This window comes from Apaloderma vittatum, unplaced genomic scaffold, assembly GCF_000703405.1.
Source record: "Apaloderma vittatum isolate BGI_N311 unplaced genomic scaffold, ASM70340v1 scaffold41351, whole genome shotgun sequence".
Taxonomy (NCBI): Eukaryota; Metazoa; Chordata; class Aves; order Trogoniformes; family Trogonidae; genus Apaloderma; species Apaloderma vittatum.
In genome coordinates this window covers 29063-44259 of record NW_009701634.1, presented here as the reverse complement: position 1 = coordinate 44259, position 15197 = coordinate 29063, and the positions used below count along the sequence as shown (strand labels likewise).

At 47.1% G+C, this 15197-nt stretch overlaps 1 protein-coding gene across 1 annotated transcript; it reads right to left on the bottom strand.

Annotated features, from left to right (window-relative positions):
* Positions 1-1135: 1135 nt before the first annotated feature.
* On the bottom strand, positions 1136-6042 carry LOC104267184 (probable G-protein coupled receptor 83). The gene is made up of 4 exons (XM_009879205.1): positions 5663-6042; positions 3698-3823; positions 2017-2150; positions 1136-1764 (listed from the first exon to the last, which is right to left on the bottom strand). The coding sequence occupies exons 1-4, from the start codon at positions 6038-6040 to the stop codon at positions 1140-1142; spliced, it is 1263 nt and encodes a 420-aa protein (XP_009877507.1). The 5' UTR covers positions 6041-6042; the 3' UTR covers positions 1136-1139.
* Positions 6043-15197: the final 9155 nt, after the last annotated feature.

Genomic DNA, 15197 nt, shown 5'->3' with positions numbered 1-15197 from the left:
TGAATTTCAAGTTTTCCCAGACAGTAAAACCTCAACTTCATAGTAAAGTCAGATTTGGGATTTGGGCTGTTATTTCCTCAGACGCTGCCTCCACTGTGCCAGCTCCTGTAAGATCTCCACTTACGCTTCCATATCAGCATAAAGAAAAAAGGCCTACACAGCAAAGCTTGCAGGAGAAAGTCCGGTAACCACGTTTCTTGTATGTGAATCAGAGAAGAGACCCGAGTCTCGGGTTCTTGCTCTCTGAAAAGATCTTTCTTGTTCAGGTTCCTCCCCTGGCGCATCCCTCCACAGGGTGATTCCTGTGGACAAGCGGTCACCGCTCCTGCAGGGCAGCATCCCCTTGCCCCTGCCCCGTGTGCCTCTGTCCTCTCCCCCTCCCACCACCAGCTCAGGAAGAAGCAGCATCTGAGTTACTCTTGCTCTTTCCCCAGCTCCAGTTTGTCTTTTAGATGCAAATACTTTCTCAGGTCACACATCAACATCTTTGTACCCATCAAATCATCTCGATTTCCACATTTAAGTAGTCTTTCACACAGGTTCCAACTGCAGCAAGCTGGCAGTCTTCAGTGGAAATGCCAGGCTGTACAAGTGTCGTTAGTATTATTTTACATGGGAAGGATGAAACTCATTTTCCTTTCACTCTTTTGAGGCTAAATCCTTTGCAATCAGGAAGGCTGAGCCAGCACTGAATGAATGGTAAGTAAGAAACTGATTATTTTTTCCAAGGAAGAGAAAAACACAACCTTGGTGAATTTGCCTGTGCAAACGCTTCAGCCAGCCATCTACTCTAAAGCAGTGTGCGTCAGCGGCAAGCATACCATCAAGCGTAGGCTCCCCTTTGTCGCTTACGTTACAAAAGCTTTTGTGTGCTGTTAAGGAATTCTCTAAACTTTTGCTGGCTGTTCCAATTCATTCAACACTCATTTTTCTGAAGCCCACATGTGGGCAGTCCATCCCTGGAGATTTTTGAAAACCTGACTGGACAAGATCCTGAACAGCCTGCTCAGACGTTGAAGTTGGCTTCCTTGGAGCAAGAGGTTGGACTAGATGGTCTCCAGCAGTCCTTTGCAACTCAAATTTTCCTGTGGTCCTGCAACTACAGCACGATGCTGCCTGGGTTTAGGATGATGAAGGGTTTAGCTTTCTGCCACAATTGGCTGAACGCTGGAGATGTCCGTCTTTGCAGAGTTCCTCTGGGAGGAGGCCCTTGCCTTCGGGCAGGCACTGCCTGTTTTGTAATGGCAGTTCTCAACCCAGGCGTGCCTGAAACGTGGGGAGATGGGCTGCAGAGCGTGACCCTGGGCTGCGCTCCTGCGCCGGCACACACACAGCAAGGACTTCAACTCGGATCGGAAGCTCTCGTTCAGCCAGCAGTAAATGAAGGGGTTGTAGCAAGTGCTGCTCATGGCAAACCAGTGAAAAGCAAAGTACAGAGCGTTGCTGCTGTGGATGGCCCTACAAGAGATCAACACGACGTAGCAGTTCAGGGGGAACCAGCACACCGCAAACACAGCCACCACCACCATCAGCATCTTCAGGGTCATCTTCTTTTTCCGTTGATGGGCGTAGTATTGCTCCATGGTGAGATCCCCGATGGCATTTCTTAGCCAAAGCTTCTTGGCTACCATGGTATATGTGATGGAGATCACAAGCAACGGCAGGACGTACAAGAGAACAAAAGTGGTCAAGTCCAAATACTTCCAGAAAAGATCAGCAGGAGGAGGGAAGCTGGGGAGGCAGACCATTCGGATCGTTCTGTTTCTGAAGAGCAGAGAGAAAGAACTGTCAATTCCACTACCAGAAGCGAAGAACACCCGGAGGACAAACATCTCTGAGTCAAAATCAACTAACAAACACAGGCTAGGCAAAGATAAGAAGGAATTCTCTGTTTCACCATACTTTCTCTTTTAATTACACGGATGGAGAGACATGTGCCTTAGAATGTGTGAGGCTTTGATTAAGCTGCATGTCACACAAAAAAAATAGATAAAGAGCATCATATAAATGTCTTACCCAATATAAAATCTTGTCAAGGTCTGATAAATGGCATGAGGCAGGGAGAAGCAGCTGGCCATAACCCAGATGATAATGATGCAAATCCCTCCTTTCACCATGGACATGCGCGGCTTGAGGGGGTGCATGATAACCTGCAGAGAACAACCAGTCCTGAGGATTTGCAATGTATTTAATTGATAAAAACAAGTGACAAGATTTAGGAAAAAACACTATAAAATATGTATCTTTGCTTCCTTCATGTCCAGGAGCAAGCGTTTCAGGCTGTTTGCTGAGTAAGAAGCAAGCAGCTTGTGTGCTTTCCAGCACAGCAAGGGATGCTCAGCAAGAGGCTGTCCTGGCAGGTACTACAGAGTGCAAAAGGGCACCCAGTTACTACAGACATGGTCTCCAACCTGTGTTGGAGCAGCCACGGGGCTCACAACATTTAGTGGACTCGCAAGCCAGAGTGAGAAGACGCTCGAGAACCACAGCTGAATGCAACCCGCAGCCAGGGCAGCGCTAACGAACCCGAAGGCTGCTCTCTCTCTGGTGGCTGAGTTGCCGTCCCTGGAGGTGTTTAAGAGACAGGTGGATGTTGTGCTGAGGGACATGAGTGAGTGGTGTTGATAGGGCTGGGACAAAGGTTGGACTCGATCTTGAAGGTCTTTTCCAACCAAAACTGTTGGCCTCACATTGCAGCAGCTGTGCATCCCTCCGGTGCTAACAGGAGGAAAGGGAAGACCCGTTTCACAGAACTTCAGAGGGCATAAAGACTGGAAAAAGCGAGGAGTTGTGCAAGCATGAAATGTTCCTGCTGGCCCAGTGCCCTGAGCAGAGAAACACGCTCGGTGTCACCCGTCAGCCTGGCTTTGGGGACCGTGATGTTTAGATACTTGCTGAGCTACGCGCGCTATGGATGACTGTACTAGCCAATGAAACAATAATTCAAAATAGACCTGTCAAGTCATCCAAATGATCTCTTGGTGGACAAAGTCTTTGGTATTTTATGCATGTCTTTTCTAGGCTCATTGAAAATATCTACTTAACCAAGCTTCTACAACTCTCCCGGAGTATCTGTCTGCTCTGGTACCTCTCAGGACTGGCAATATTTTTAGAGGCAAGCATTGATTTTCTTTGCTCCCTGGCATTTGCTTACTTCCATTTTTATTTCCTTGGAGCCACACAAGATAATGACAGTTCTGAGGAACCCACAACGCTGAACTTAAAGACGGGTGTTGTGTTTGCCCTTGATTAAACAAACACTTCTTGATATCTAGCCATGCCCTGCAATGAGCTCAGAATCTACTGATTTAAATGAATCATTATCAAAATACTTTGCTTTTAGGAGCTCAAATGTCACAAATAGAACGGGCAGAGTACCAAAGTTTTTGTGGTAAAAGAGAACAAAATGGATCGTCCGTACTCTGGCAGTCACTGTAATTTTCTGACACCAGATGGAGCACGTCCCAGATGATTAGAGTGGACTTCATCTAGCCATGTCATTTATCATGAGAAATTGCTTTTTGGTTACAACCGCTTCAGTGACTACAGCACTGCAAGAGAAACAGTCTGCCTGAGAGCACCTTGCAGGATCTGCTCTCCCAGCACACAGCACTCATCAGCTTCAGCAAAAATTACAGGCTGTCTTATATCTCAGCGAAACCCTTCAGCTCGCGCTCGCTGCTCGTATATCACATACCTGGTGCCTGTCCAGAGCGATGGCAGCAAGAGTCAGCACAGACACGTGAACGGAGCAGTACTGAACAAACCGGCTCACGTGACACATCAGCTTCCCAAAAACCCAGGTACTGCTTACAAACCGCACCTGAAGAACAGACAAAGTCGGATTTATGCGTGTGCGCTATCTGAAGAGTAGCAAGCAGGCTTCCCAAGAGCACGGTGAGGAAGGAATGCTTTAACATAATTTCCTTGTGCTCAGCAGATGCATTATAGTCAGTTTTTCTGGGGAAATGTGGGACTATGCAAGAGTCTCTGTAACAGAGGTGAGTTTTATTACACTGCACAAACAAAACTGTCTGAGCAGTGCTCTGTGTCCATGTGTACATGTAACGCGGCCCTTCCAGAAAAGGCAAAGAAATCTTAGCTCAGCTCCTTGATGAGGCTCCACACAGAGAGAAGCAGTAGCCTGCCTCCCTAAAACAGCTGCACATTTGAATTTGTGGATGTCAGAAGTTACACAGGTTCTAAACTTAGTGATATAAACTAATGAAAGAAAAAAAAATCATTGAGGGCATTGAAATAGTGAGGTAACATCTCCAAGTCGGGGCTGCCCATCTGTGGAGCATCCCTGCCTGCCCTTGTGCCCATCCTGCCCCGCGGGGTTCTACCGCGCCCAGCCCTGCCCAGGACCAGCACCCGGAGCCAGACGCCGGGGTCTCGCTTGCGCTCTGACCACTGAGCCTGGCTCTCCTCTTCCCACAGTGGCTGAGACGCACCAGCAGCAATTTCAGAGGTGTCAGTTCAGTTACGCAAACAGAGAGGAAAATTGCACCCTCTGGTTTATTTTTCAGCTCACATTTTGCAAGCTGGGCGCTCGCCTCACTCCCTCGCTATTCCTGACTGTGCAGTATTTATCCCAAATTAGCGTAACTCATTCTGCAAGCAGATTAAGCTAATTTGAAATAAAGCACATTTACAGAAAAACGTCTGTCCACACAGAAAATTAGTCAATTTCAATTAATTTAATTATTTTCCCTGTAGAGACAGCTCTAGTAGTAATGACTCTGTCGCTGGCGTAGCAATGTGCTGTTCCTCTGAAGTTGATGCAAAGCCCTTTTCCTAAGAGAGATAACAGTCATTTAATTACTTGTGCCTAACGATGTGTGGCTTGTGCAAACGCACAAGAGGGCACTACCCTTTTCCTGAGCAGGTTACGGGATGCAAACCCCGTCAGAGCAGGGCAGAGAAATCCCACCAGAAAAACAGGATCAATTTAAGAAAGGGTGAATTCAAACTGATGGGTCAGGAACTGCTTTGGAAGGCAGAAGAACACTGTGGACAAAAGCAGGAGTATCTGGGATATTTCCAAACCAGAGGGTTGTGTCAAATCCAGCTGCACAGGCAGTCCTGCTTACACACCATTTATAGATTGTGGCAGTGGGGCAAGAAATGAATTTGCTTAGTTCTTCCAACCTCAGTATTTCAAGATTTTGTAATGTCTTATGTTGTTTAGTAACTGAAAATAAACAAAGGACAATCACCCCAAGAAGCACAGTTTGCAGTCAAGGGCAAGAACAGATCTCGTTTGCACCGTTTCCTTAGGAAACTGGCAGCTAATTGGACTTTCTAATGTCAAACTTGTCCCCGCTTCCTTCCCTGTCAAAAGACAAAGCAGGCTATGACGCTCATGCCTCTCCACTGTCCTGGAAGACAGGGGAGGCTGGGGAGGAGCCGTGCCCCCCAGGGGGCTGTGAGGTGGGCACAAGTACCCAGGGCTGCTCCCCACCCTGATGGCGGGTGAAGGGGTGCCAGGGAGAGGGAACAAGGCTGCAGCTCGTCCCAGAGGCAAAAGGAGGGGCAGGGGGGCAGGCACGAAAAGAACCTGCTGGCCAGCCTGTTACTGCCCTGCTCAGCACACGTGTGCGGAGCCAACAGGCGCACGCAGACACCGGCAAAATGCAGACACGGACAAGTGGATGCTCACCAGCGTGAAGGGCGTGTTCAGAATGGTGATCATCACGTCGGCGACAGCCAGGTTGGCGATGAAGAGGCTGGTGGCGGAGTGCATCCTTTTGTTCTTGATCACCACGTGGCACACCAGGGTGTTGCCGAAGAGCGAGATGCAGATGATCACAGAGTAGGCTACTATCAGCAGCGCCTTCACCGTCCGGCTCTGCGACTCGCCCTCATACTTGGTCCCGCTGTCAAAGTCCCCCAGGTCCTCCAGGTCCAGATCGTTGTGGAAGAAGGATTGGTTGGGGAAGGCGTACAGCGCGGAGAAGAAGTTGGTGGCATTGTGATTCTCTGTTCTCCAGAAGGGCTTGGAGATGTACTGCAAAGGGAACCACGTGTGCCTGCTCATGGCTCCGGAGGCAAAGCCCCAGCGCTGGCCAGGTCCCACGCCGGCTGCACGCTCCTCTCTGCTCTCCTTCCTGGCAGCTCAGGTGCTGAAGCCGGTGGCTGCAGGAGGCAACACACACACTCGCATTTTAAAAATCTGCCCCGTGGTTGCAAACGACGTAAGAGAGTTGATGAATGTGTTCTTCTTCCGGTGCTGATTACATTTGAGCGTTGCTCCAAGGGCTCTCCAGCTGCTGGCCTTTTCCAGTCCCATATATCTACATACCAGAGCTGATCCAGATGCTGAAATATCAGAGATCTCCACACACTTTCTCTCTGTACCTAGGAAGAAATCCTAGTGAATATTTCCTTTGGGGAGCTGTTCTGCTGCTCTCTCGCAACTTCTCCTTGGAAATGTGCTTTATTGGTTGTACACATAGTCCTTTATTTGTCAGGTCTCTGTTTCCCAGGAGTTTTCAGAGCTCACCAGAATAAAAAAAGCAAGGGCTGCCTTTCCCTTTCCTCGCCACCCTCGAAGTATCTCCGAGCTCCACACTGAAGCAGCTTTGCCGAGAGGCTGAGTGGTCCCTGCTTTCCCCGAGCTATGCACAGCCTGCCGATGACACACCGCGTGGGGATTAGCCAATGACAGATCTCTTCCTCGCTTACTCTGAGGTGTAATTGCAACCCCACGTAGATGACGGGAGAGTCTGACACGTGCAGATCTAGCAGAGCAGCAAAATACTGTGAGAGTGGATGTGCCCTGATCATACCCCTCTCTTCCTCCTCCTCCATTCTGGGCACTCAGCACAGCTCAGTGAAGTATCTCTCCTAACCTGCAGCATCTTTTCTTCTCTCCATTCCAGAGTTTTAGCAGACAGAAAACACCTGAGGATTTCTGCCTCCAGACAGCCCCCAGCTTTGCGTGTCCTTCTCACTCTCCTGGGGCACCGAGCACAGCAGAAAAAGCAAAGCGCGACCTGTAAATGAGAAGGAAGTTTCAGGGTGCTGCCAGCTGTCCAGGCTGACTCCTGTGCGTGGAGCCAGGAGTCGGGGCAGAGCAGCACTGCCACGGGTGCAAACCCCTTCTCCTTCCCTTCCCTTGCAGTCAGTCACTGGCAGAGTAGCCTCTGGCTCCACGCTCGGGAACTCAGACCCAGGCAGCCTCTCTGTGCTGCCGGGCCCCGCACCCAGGGTGAAGCAGATTTCCTTGCTCACCATGCATCATAACTTTACGTTTGGGCTGGCTCCTCCAAGTCAAATGGGGAAAGAAAAGGAGAAATGTATTTTTTCAAACACGTCCATTTGAATTATGCAAAGTCAACCTTTGCATCTATAGAAGATATTTTTGCTTTCTCACTGTCCTGGTTGAAACCAGTAGACAGACCAGCCCTAACCCTCAACACTCACTTTGACACTACTTGGGTCAAAAATTTATGGAACTTTTAATATTCATGTTATTAGTTGGCATTTTTTTTATTTTTAGTGCTTTTCTGTGTCAAAAAGAAACGCTAAATTCCTGAAATTTCAGTTGAGATGAAGATTAATTTTCTGAAAAGATCTAGGGTAGACCGAGTGCTGATGAGGGCCAGTGAAATCAGAACTGTACTATAAAAATTCTGGTCTTTGTTTGGTCAGTCATCTAGCAAATCTAAACCAAAGAATCAAAGCACTTTTTTTTTTTTTTTAAAATATACATATACTTAACCAGAGTTTGACAGGTAAGGTAAGAAAAGCTCTGAACTTCTCAGTCAAAATTTGCCAAAACCGTCCCAGCCGCTCTCTGCCCGCCTCACGCTGCCTGCAGAGCTAACCTGAATCAGGCCCCGGCCCCGGCTTCGTAAACCCACCTGGGACTCCACGGGCACGTTTCCGAAACAGGGCCGGTCTGTTCGGAGAGCGGCTGCGCTGGGTCTGTCAGTTCTCCGGAGCCTCATCCCGCTCAGGAATGTTTTTTACCAGGTTAGAACCTACCCGCAGGGACTTTTTCCTGCCTGACAAAGGTAAGTCAGATAATTCTGCAGCCGCTCTCACTGTACAGTATCTAAAAGTGTCCAGGGTCGAGGCTCCTCACTCTTGCACCTTAATTTAAGCTAGTTTTAAATAAATGGCTTCTAAAGACATGATTCATCTTCATTACTGGGCAGTGCTTAACGATAAGCCAAATCATCACAGTAATGGAGTCTGTCTCCCCAGGCCACGTTACCACAGCCTGAGGAGGTTTATGTATTAAAATGATTGTCCCTGTCCGCTCCCATAAAGATGGAGAGAAAATGCTTTTATTCCTGGAGTATTGAGCCTTCAAAGCCAAATAAAACTGTCTCTACAGGTCCCTCACAGATTATCATATTCCATATTTATGAGATATGTAAAGACCTCATAAGGGGGCAGAAGAGAAATACTGAGAAAAACTGTCCATTGCATTAAGCATTTTCCTAAGGCAAAAGTCCCATCATGTTCCAAAAGCGCATTTTTCAGCTTCTGGTCCATGTCTCCGTCCATCTTTCTCCAAGCTCTGCCGCTGGTGCCAAGCACAGGCACCCCCACACTGGCAGGGAAAGATCCCAAGAGCTGCTCAAGAAAAAGTTGCTGCTGCAAAGCTCCTCCTGCTTTTGAGCCACTTCTCCTTCAAAAGGTGCAAGACACACCCAGAGAGCAACCCCAGAGGAGCTGGCCAAGTCCCCCCAGGCCAGGGGCCTTCTGGGGAAATAATGAGATTTCTGGCTTGAAAAAGAAAATACCTCTGCTTTGCCACTCAGAGCAGAAAGCAACCAGAGTAGATGAGAAGTTTCAGTGTCTGAGCCTTGTCCAGAGCAAGAAGATTCAACAACTAAAATTCCCCAGTCTGAATGAGGAACAATTTATTCAATGTGCCTATTGCATCAGGCAGGTTTTTGGAAAAATTCCTGTTCCCTAGAGAAGCAAGTGGTTTGCACTTTTCTATTTTAAATCATCATCATCATGGCTGGGCTTTGAGAATGAAGATACAGGAAGGGCTCTACCCACACTTGCTACAAGCGCACTGATGGTTTAAAAGGCCAATGTGGGATAGGCAAGTGCGGTTGCAAAAGGCACAGCCAAAGTCTCCTTACACGGTATTGGTGAGGCACGGCTCTTTCTGCGTTGTCTTTTCTCCTCGAGACTAATTCTACATGCATTCTCAAAGGAGGCAGCAGCGTTATGGATGGTGTGTCTCCACGTCTCCCGATCGGAGGTCAGAGTGGACCACTGCTGGCAGTCAATATGGCCAAAGCTGAGGCATTGTTTCATAGTCCTTGTATCTCCTCTTTGGGGCTCCTCTGTTGCAGCAGCCAGTGGCGAGTTCACCACAGAGCACAACCTTAGGGAGGCGGTGATCCTCCATCCTGGAGACGTGCCCTGCCCAGCGCGGCTGGGGCCTCAGCAGCACGGCCTCCATGGTGACCCCTGCCCATTCAGGGACAGTGACATCAGTCACGTAGTCAGTCCAGTGGATGTTTAGGATTGTATGGAGGCAGCACTGATGGAAGCGTTCGAGGAGTCGCAGGTGGTGGTTGTAGATGACCCATGATTCAGACCTATATAGAAGAGCAGACCGTACAATGGCTCTGTAGACACTGATCTTTGTACTTTTCTTCAGGTGTTTATTGCACCAGACTCTTTTATGGAGTTTTCCAAAAGCTCTGTATGCCTTTGCTAACCTTAACACCTGGATGTTTAGCTTTCACTCAGAAGGTGTTATAAATAAGAGTTTGCACAGCCCTTGAACACTGTGAACTTTTTCTTTCTTTTTTTTTTTTTGCATCTGCTTTAACACACTGAGGACCTGCACTCCTCTGCCTTCGCAATGACTAGTGCTGCTTTTGCTGCTTGGAGAATGTCACAATGCGACTGTCTGAAAACAGGCAAACCTACTCCAGACAATCACCTTGGACTGAAAGAGGATTCTGCCATCACAACTAACAAGTTGAGCGTTATGTCCTTCCTCACACCCTGGACGTGCTGTGGCTGAGCTCCCAGAAAGGCTGGGGTGTTTCTCTCATGCTCACCTGCACCTTCTCTTCTCTTGTCCAGAACTGCATCAGATAAAGCTCTGAATCTCCTGGTTGTGTGCAGGGCACAATTTCAGCACCATCCACCTCTTGCTTCTGCGGAGAGGCAGCACGGGTAGACGCAGATACGTGGAGATGCTCAGCCAAGAAGCGATGGGGTGGAGCACAGTCTGGGTAGTCACACCAAAGCAGTAATTATTTTCAGGTGCTCCCTGAAGAACTGTTCAGTGGAACAAATTGCCTGAGGTAAACAGACACTGGACAGTTTCAATTTTTAGCTTTTTTTTTCCTCTTCAAAAAATTACTCCTCATGGGGAAAAATGTGAAAGACAGGTGCTTGGCACAGACTGTCTCTCTGCCATGGCACTTAATTAAATGTCCCGAAACACTGTTTGAACTTTTCTTGTCCCAGCTGTCACTGGGAGGCAGCACAATACAGTTCTCATTTTGCAGACAGAGGGAAGGGACAGAAGGTTAGAGGACCTACCCAGGACACTGGTGCCTGAGTTAGGGCTGAAAAGGACTTCTCTGAATGTGCTGGATCAGCCTTCTCATAGAGAAGACTGACACATAAGCAACGTGCGTAAAAATCCGCAGTGAGGAACTACACGACCAAATGCTGTATTATCACAGACGCAAAATTACGTTTGTTCTTACTAGTTCCCTTATCTCAGGGTCTTTGGCAAACGGGACGTGTATAAGCTATCACACTTTATTGCCAGGTAAGCAGCTGTGCACTAGATATCCAGCACCATTTCTGAGAGGGAGCTCAGCTCCAAGGAGTCACCTTTTGGTCCTTCCTTAGAGCAGCCTGAGTTCGATGTGTTCCTTGCCTGGAGAGGGACAATGTCCCAAATCAAAAGTGGGAGTCGCCTCTGACCTGTCACCTTTACAAAGCATCATACAAATGTACCTGACAGGTTTTGCCTGACTTCTCTAATGTATCTGCAACTATTTCTAATTCAGTGTGCCCGACGCACAGCAGAGATCAGCTGTGGCACATATAGCTCACCCACAGCAAAATGCTCAAGTGGATTACAGGTGCATAATTCCAAGCCGTGAGAAAGTACAAAATCATGTTCTAAATGTTCATGTTATTTCCTATTTCCTGTGACTATCAAACAGCTGTGAAATAAAAACAAGGCAAAGTAAGCAAGAGACACGCTATCAGTTCAGGACATGAAATTTCACTGATGCTAATCTGGAAGATTTGCACTTGACAAAGAAGATTTGATTGCTATAGCAGAGACAAGTCGTACAGAGGAACAATCATCGGCAATGCGGCAGCTGCTGATCGTAGCCCTTCAGGAGGCGTAAATGAGCCCTGCCACATTCAGGTCATGTTGTGGTTTTTCCCTTTGAAGAGGATTCGGTACCAGGAGAAAAAGCCAGACGAGCTGTTCTGGAGCCCAGTCCCACTGTCAGATGTGGGTGAGCTGATGTAGAAACTTCTGTTGTGCCTTTTTTTTTTCCTCTTAGTCTGAAGAAAATTCCTCTGGGAGGATGGGAAGATGCACCAGACTAAAAACTGCTCTATAGTTTCTGAAAAAATACCAAAAAGAAAAACCTAGCCTGATTTTACTAGCAGTTACAAATGTTCAAATGGGAACTGAGAGTCCTGTTCTTTTAACAAGCAGTGCAGAAGATGAAATATTATTTGAAAGGAGAAGTGGAAGAAGCCTTGAAACACTTCTGAAGACTCCCTGGAGCCAGGGGTGACGCGAGCCCTGAAGCACTGGCTTGCAAAGCCCAGCAGCTTTCTTCCTCAGAAAGGGACCAGAGGGCGGGAGCTCTGGAGCCAGAGGAAGCAAATGGCTTGAGTGGGCACAGCCCTGGGCAGGGAGCACTTCTCCAGGGAGAAAAGTGCTAGGAGGAAAGTGAGAAGCAGAAGACTGCCTCCTCTCAGGTGAGTGGAAGTTGTCTCTGGAAGCAGCTCACTCTGTGAGCGTGTTTCTGACCTTCACCCGACTGGCACCGCTGGTCCACAGCATCCTCCTGCACCTCCTCCAGCTCAAGCATCTGTCACTGGCCTCTTGTCCTTGTCACAGTTGCAGTCTCTTTCAATGGTCTTACTCATCCTGGGATGGTTTGGGGCAGGGGAGGGGTGGTGTTTTGGTTTTGGGTTTTTTTCATTCCATCAGTGCTTCAGGTGCTAAGTTTTTAAGACACTGATGATTATTCCAGCTTGGATTAGTTTGCATTCATATTGCAAAAAATATTTCTTACATTCAGTCCCTTCTCTCTTTTCAGCTACACTTTATTCAACTCTGCTCCGAGAAAAGTAGAATTAGCCCATGCTTTTTTTTCTCTCCTTAACATGATTGCTACAACCCCAGCTGCACTCACTAAAATTCCTCTCTTTTGCAGGCAAAAAAAGTTATACCCATCATTTCCTTTAAATGCTAGATGCTGCACTCACATTCCTGAATGGTCTATGAAACCCTTGCATTTCTTTTCAACATCCAAAATTTCAGGGCTAGAGACCCAGCTGAATCCTAGTCCTGTTAACCTGTGCCTAGGCAGAGATGCAAATCAGCTGCAGGAATCGAAACGTGTCCCACGGCTTCACTTCTGCACCTGATCAAAGGGCTATTATGGTTTTAATAACCCATTTCTCACACCAATCCAGCTCAGGTGCAGCCCGATTGCAGCTGCATCAGCCACCTCCCAAAAAGGAGTTACTATGGTACAAGAATGAGCTTAGCAGCATCAGTTCTGATGAACTGGGCTGTGAGAATTTCATTACTGTTTTCAATAATCTTGATCAAAGGTTAAGTGATAACTCATTAAGAACACTGGGATAAATTAGCCTCTCTTTGTTAACCACCAATTACTTCAAGGTGGAGCCTGAAGTTGTGAGCACCATAGTCTCCACCCTGCTGCTCCCGAGCATCCCCCCTGCTCCGCCTTTGGGCCAGGGACAGCAGCAATCCCTTGTGCCCTCCTCCACCATCACCTCCATCTATCTCAGACTGTCCCCCAGTAAATCACTTTCCCTTTCCATACGTTTCTTGAAAGTCTTTTTTTAGTTCCAAGTAACTTGTGTTTTAAAGGTTTTGGCAATCCTGTAAACTACTAGTCATCAGGGTAGAAATTATTTGGTCGTCTTCTTCCCCCAGCACACAGGTATCCAAGAACAGTCACTCAGAAGTGAGCGCAAGAAGAACAAGTAAGCATCTGTTCTTGTCTATTTCTCTGCAACACGATCTACAGGAGTGAGTGCAAAAGGAAATAAAACTCAAAGATGCTCCCTTGAACCTCAAGCAGCTAAAATAACTCAGCGATGAGAAGAACATTTCCATGTTGTGTTCCCTGTGAATCAGAAGGAAGACAGCTCAGCCAGGCCCATTAGCGAGCTCTGAACTATTCCCTGTCCTGGAAGCATCTAATGTAATGATAAAGGAAAAAATGTTCTGAAAGAGACATAAAGTTATTATTTTTCTTTATTGGGCTGTTCTAAAAGGATCAGGATTGAGTCATGGAAAACAGGAGTCTGCTGGTGCAGGGTAGCACATCAGGGAAAGAAAAAAGCAACAAACTGTCCCAAAGGTTGCTTTCTCTGTGATGCGGTGTAAGACCTCGTATGCCACTAGAAAATACTGTTATCATTAATTTCTTTAATGCCGCTGAATTTCAAACAGGAATGATGCCACTGGGCCTCAGTCATCATCGTAACTCGTTTCCTACAAAGACTACAACTGTGTCTAGGAATTTAGGAGGCTCTCAGCTTGGAAGAAATGCTTGAAAGGAGGAAACTGCAGAAGAGAAAGAAATAGAGTTTGAGGTTGTATTACCTCTTTTTTAACAGTCAGAACCTGAGCAGAAATACAATCCTTCTCCATGGGAACTTTCCAACACAGACTACAGCTTTGTACATTTTTTCTTTTCTGCTGGTGGTTACTTAAATTAAGGAACTTCAGGTTGGACAGACTTGGGCAATGAACAAATACAGATAGTTTCTTTGAGGTCTTATATTCCTTTGTTCATCAATAGATTACGCAGCAATTACAGTTGTCCTGAAATTAGGACATGGAGCAATTTGCGAGTCAAAAAATCTAAGTTAGGAATGTTTCCCCTCATTCACTTTTTAGTTACTTGGTTCAACTGGGTAACAACTTTACTTTGCAGGTCTGTGGTGACTTTGAAGTTGCTACAGGGAGGGAGTAAGGGAGGAACAAGAGCAGAGCTGGCAAAGTCACAGCCACTCACCTTCAGAGTCACTCCTCTGCTCCCGTCTCTTCAAGTTCATGGAAGTGAGAAGAATTTGCTTTCAAACAACAGGAACCATGTGGTTTTACCCTGAAAGAGCTCTCCCGCAGCCTGAGCACTTGAGGAACTACTTGTCATCAAGCAAGGCTTCTTTTATAAAATTGCCAGTTAATTAGTCATTTCCCCCATGGAGCACCTGGGACTTTCTCTCATGTCTCAGAGAAAGCAGCTGTGACTATACTAAGGAGAGCAGAAGCAGCAGACCCAGCCACAGAAAGGTGAAGAGCAGTTTTGCCCTGCCCTCAGCCTCCGAGCTGCTCCAGACTGGCCCCGGGTCTGTCCGGCCGGGCACTTGCTGGGATGCTGCTCCAGCACTGGGCACCCTTAGCTCTAATCCTGATCCATCTGAAAAAAAAGGCATTCTTATTGTCTGTGATTTCCTAACATTTCCCAGAATTTAGCCCCATGAAAGATTAAAAATAAGAGTCTATTTGGGATCAAGATGTCTCATTTCATATGCTCAAAACAGCACCTCCAATACTGGCCAAAAAAAGGGTTTATGTGGCTGGCCATCAGGGTGTACACGATTTGCACATAAATCTTAACCCCAGAAGGTATTATGAATTTTTAATTATAGACAATGTGAAGCCAAGTAGCCCTGGGCTACATCCAAACTTCTCCAGGGCTGGGTAGAGAGTTCTGTGCCTGGCAGGTTTTTAAATCTGTTCAGACAGCAGGATAATGCTCAAACAGCCTTGAGAGTCTTGAATGGAAGTGGCTATTAGTGCAAAGTTGTTATTACTATCAGCAACAACATCTTAAGTTGCTGAACCTCAGATGGTAGTACAGACTGTCTCCATAATTAAACAGTGGCTCTTTCTGAGTCATATTGGAACATTTGCTGTGAGTCAACCTGAAGCAGAACAACAAGCCCCAGAA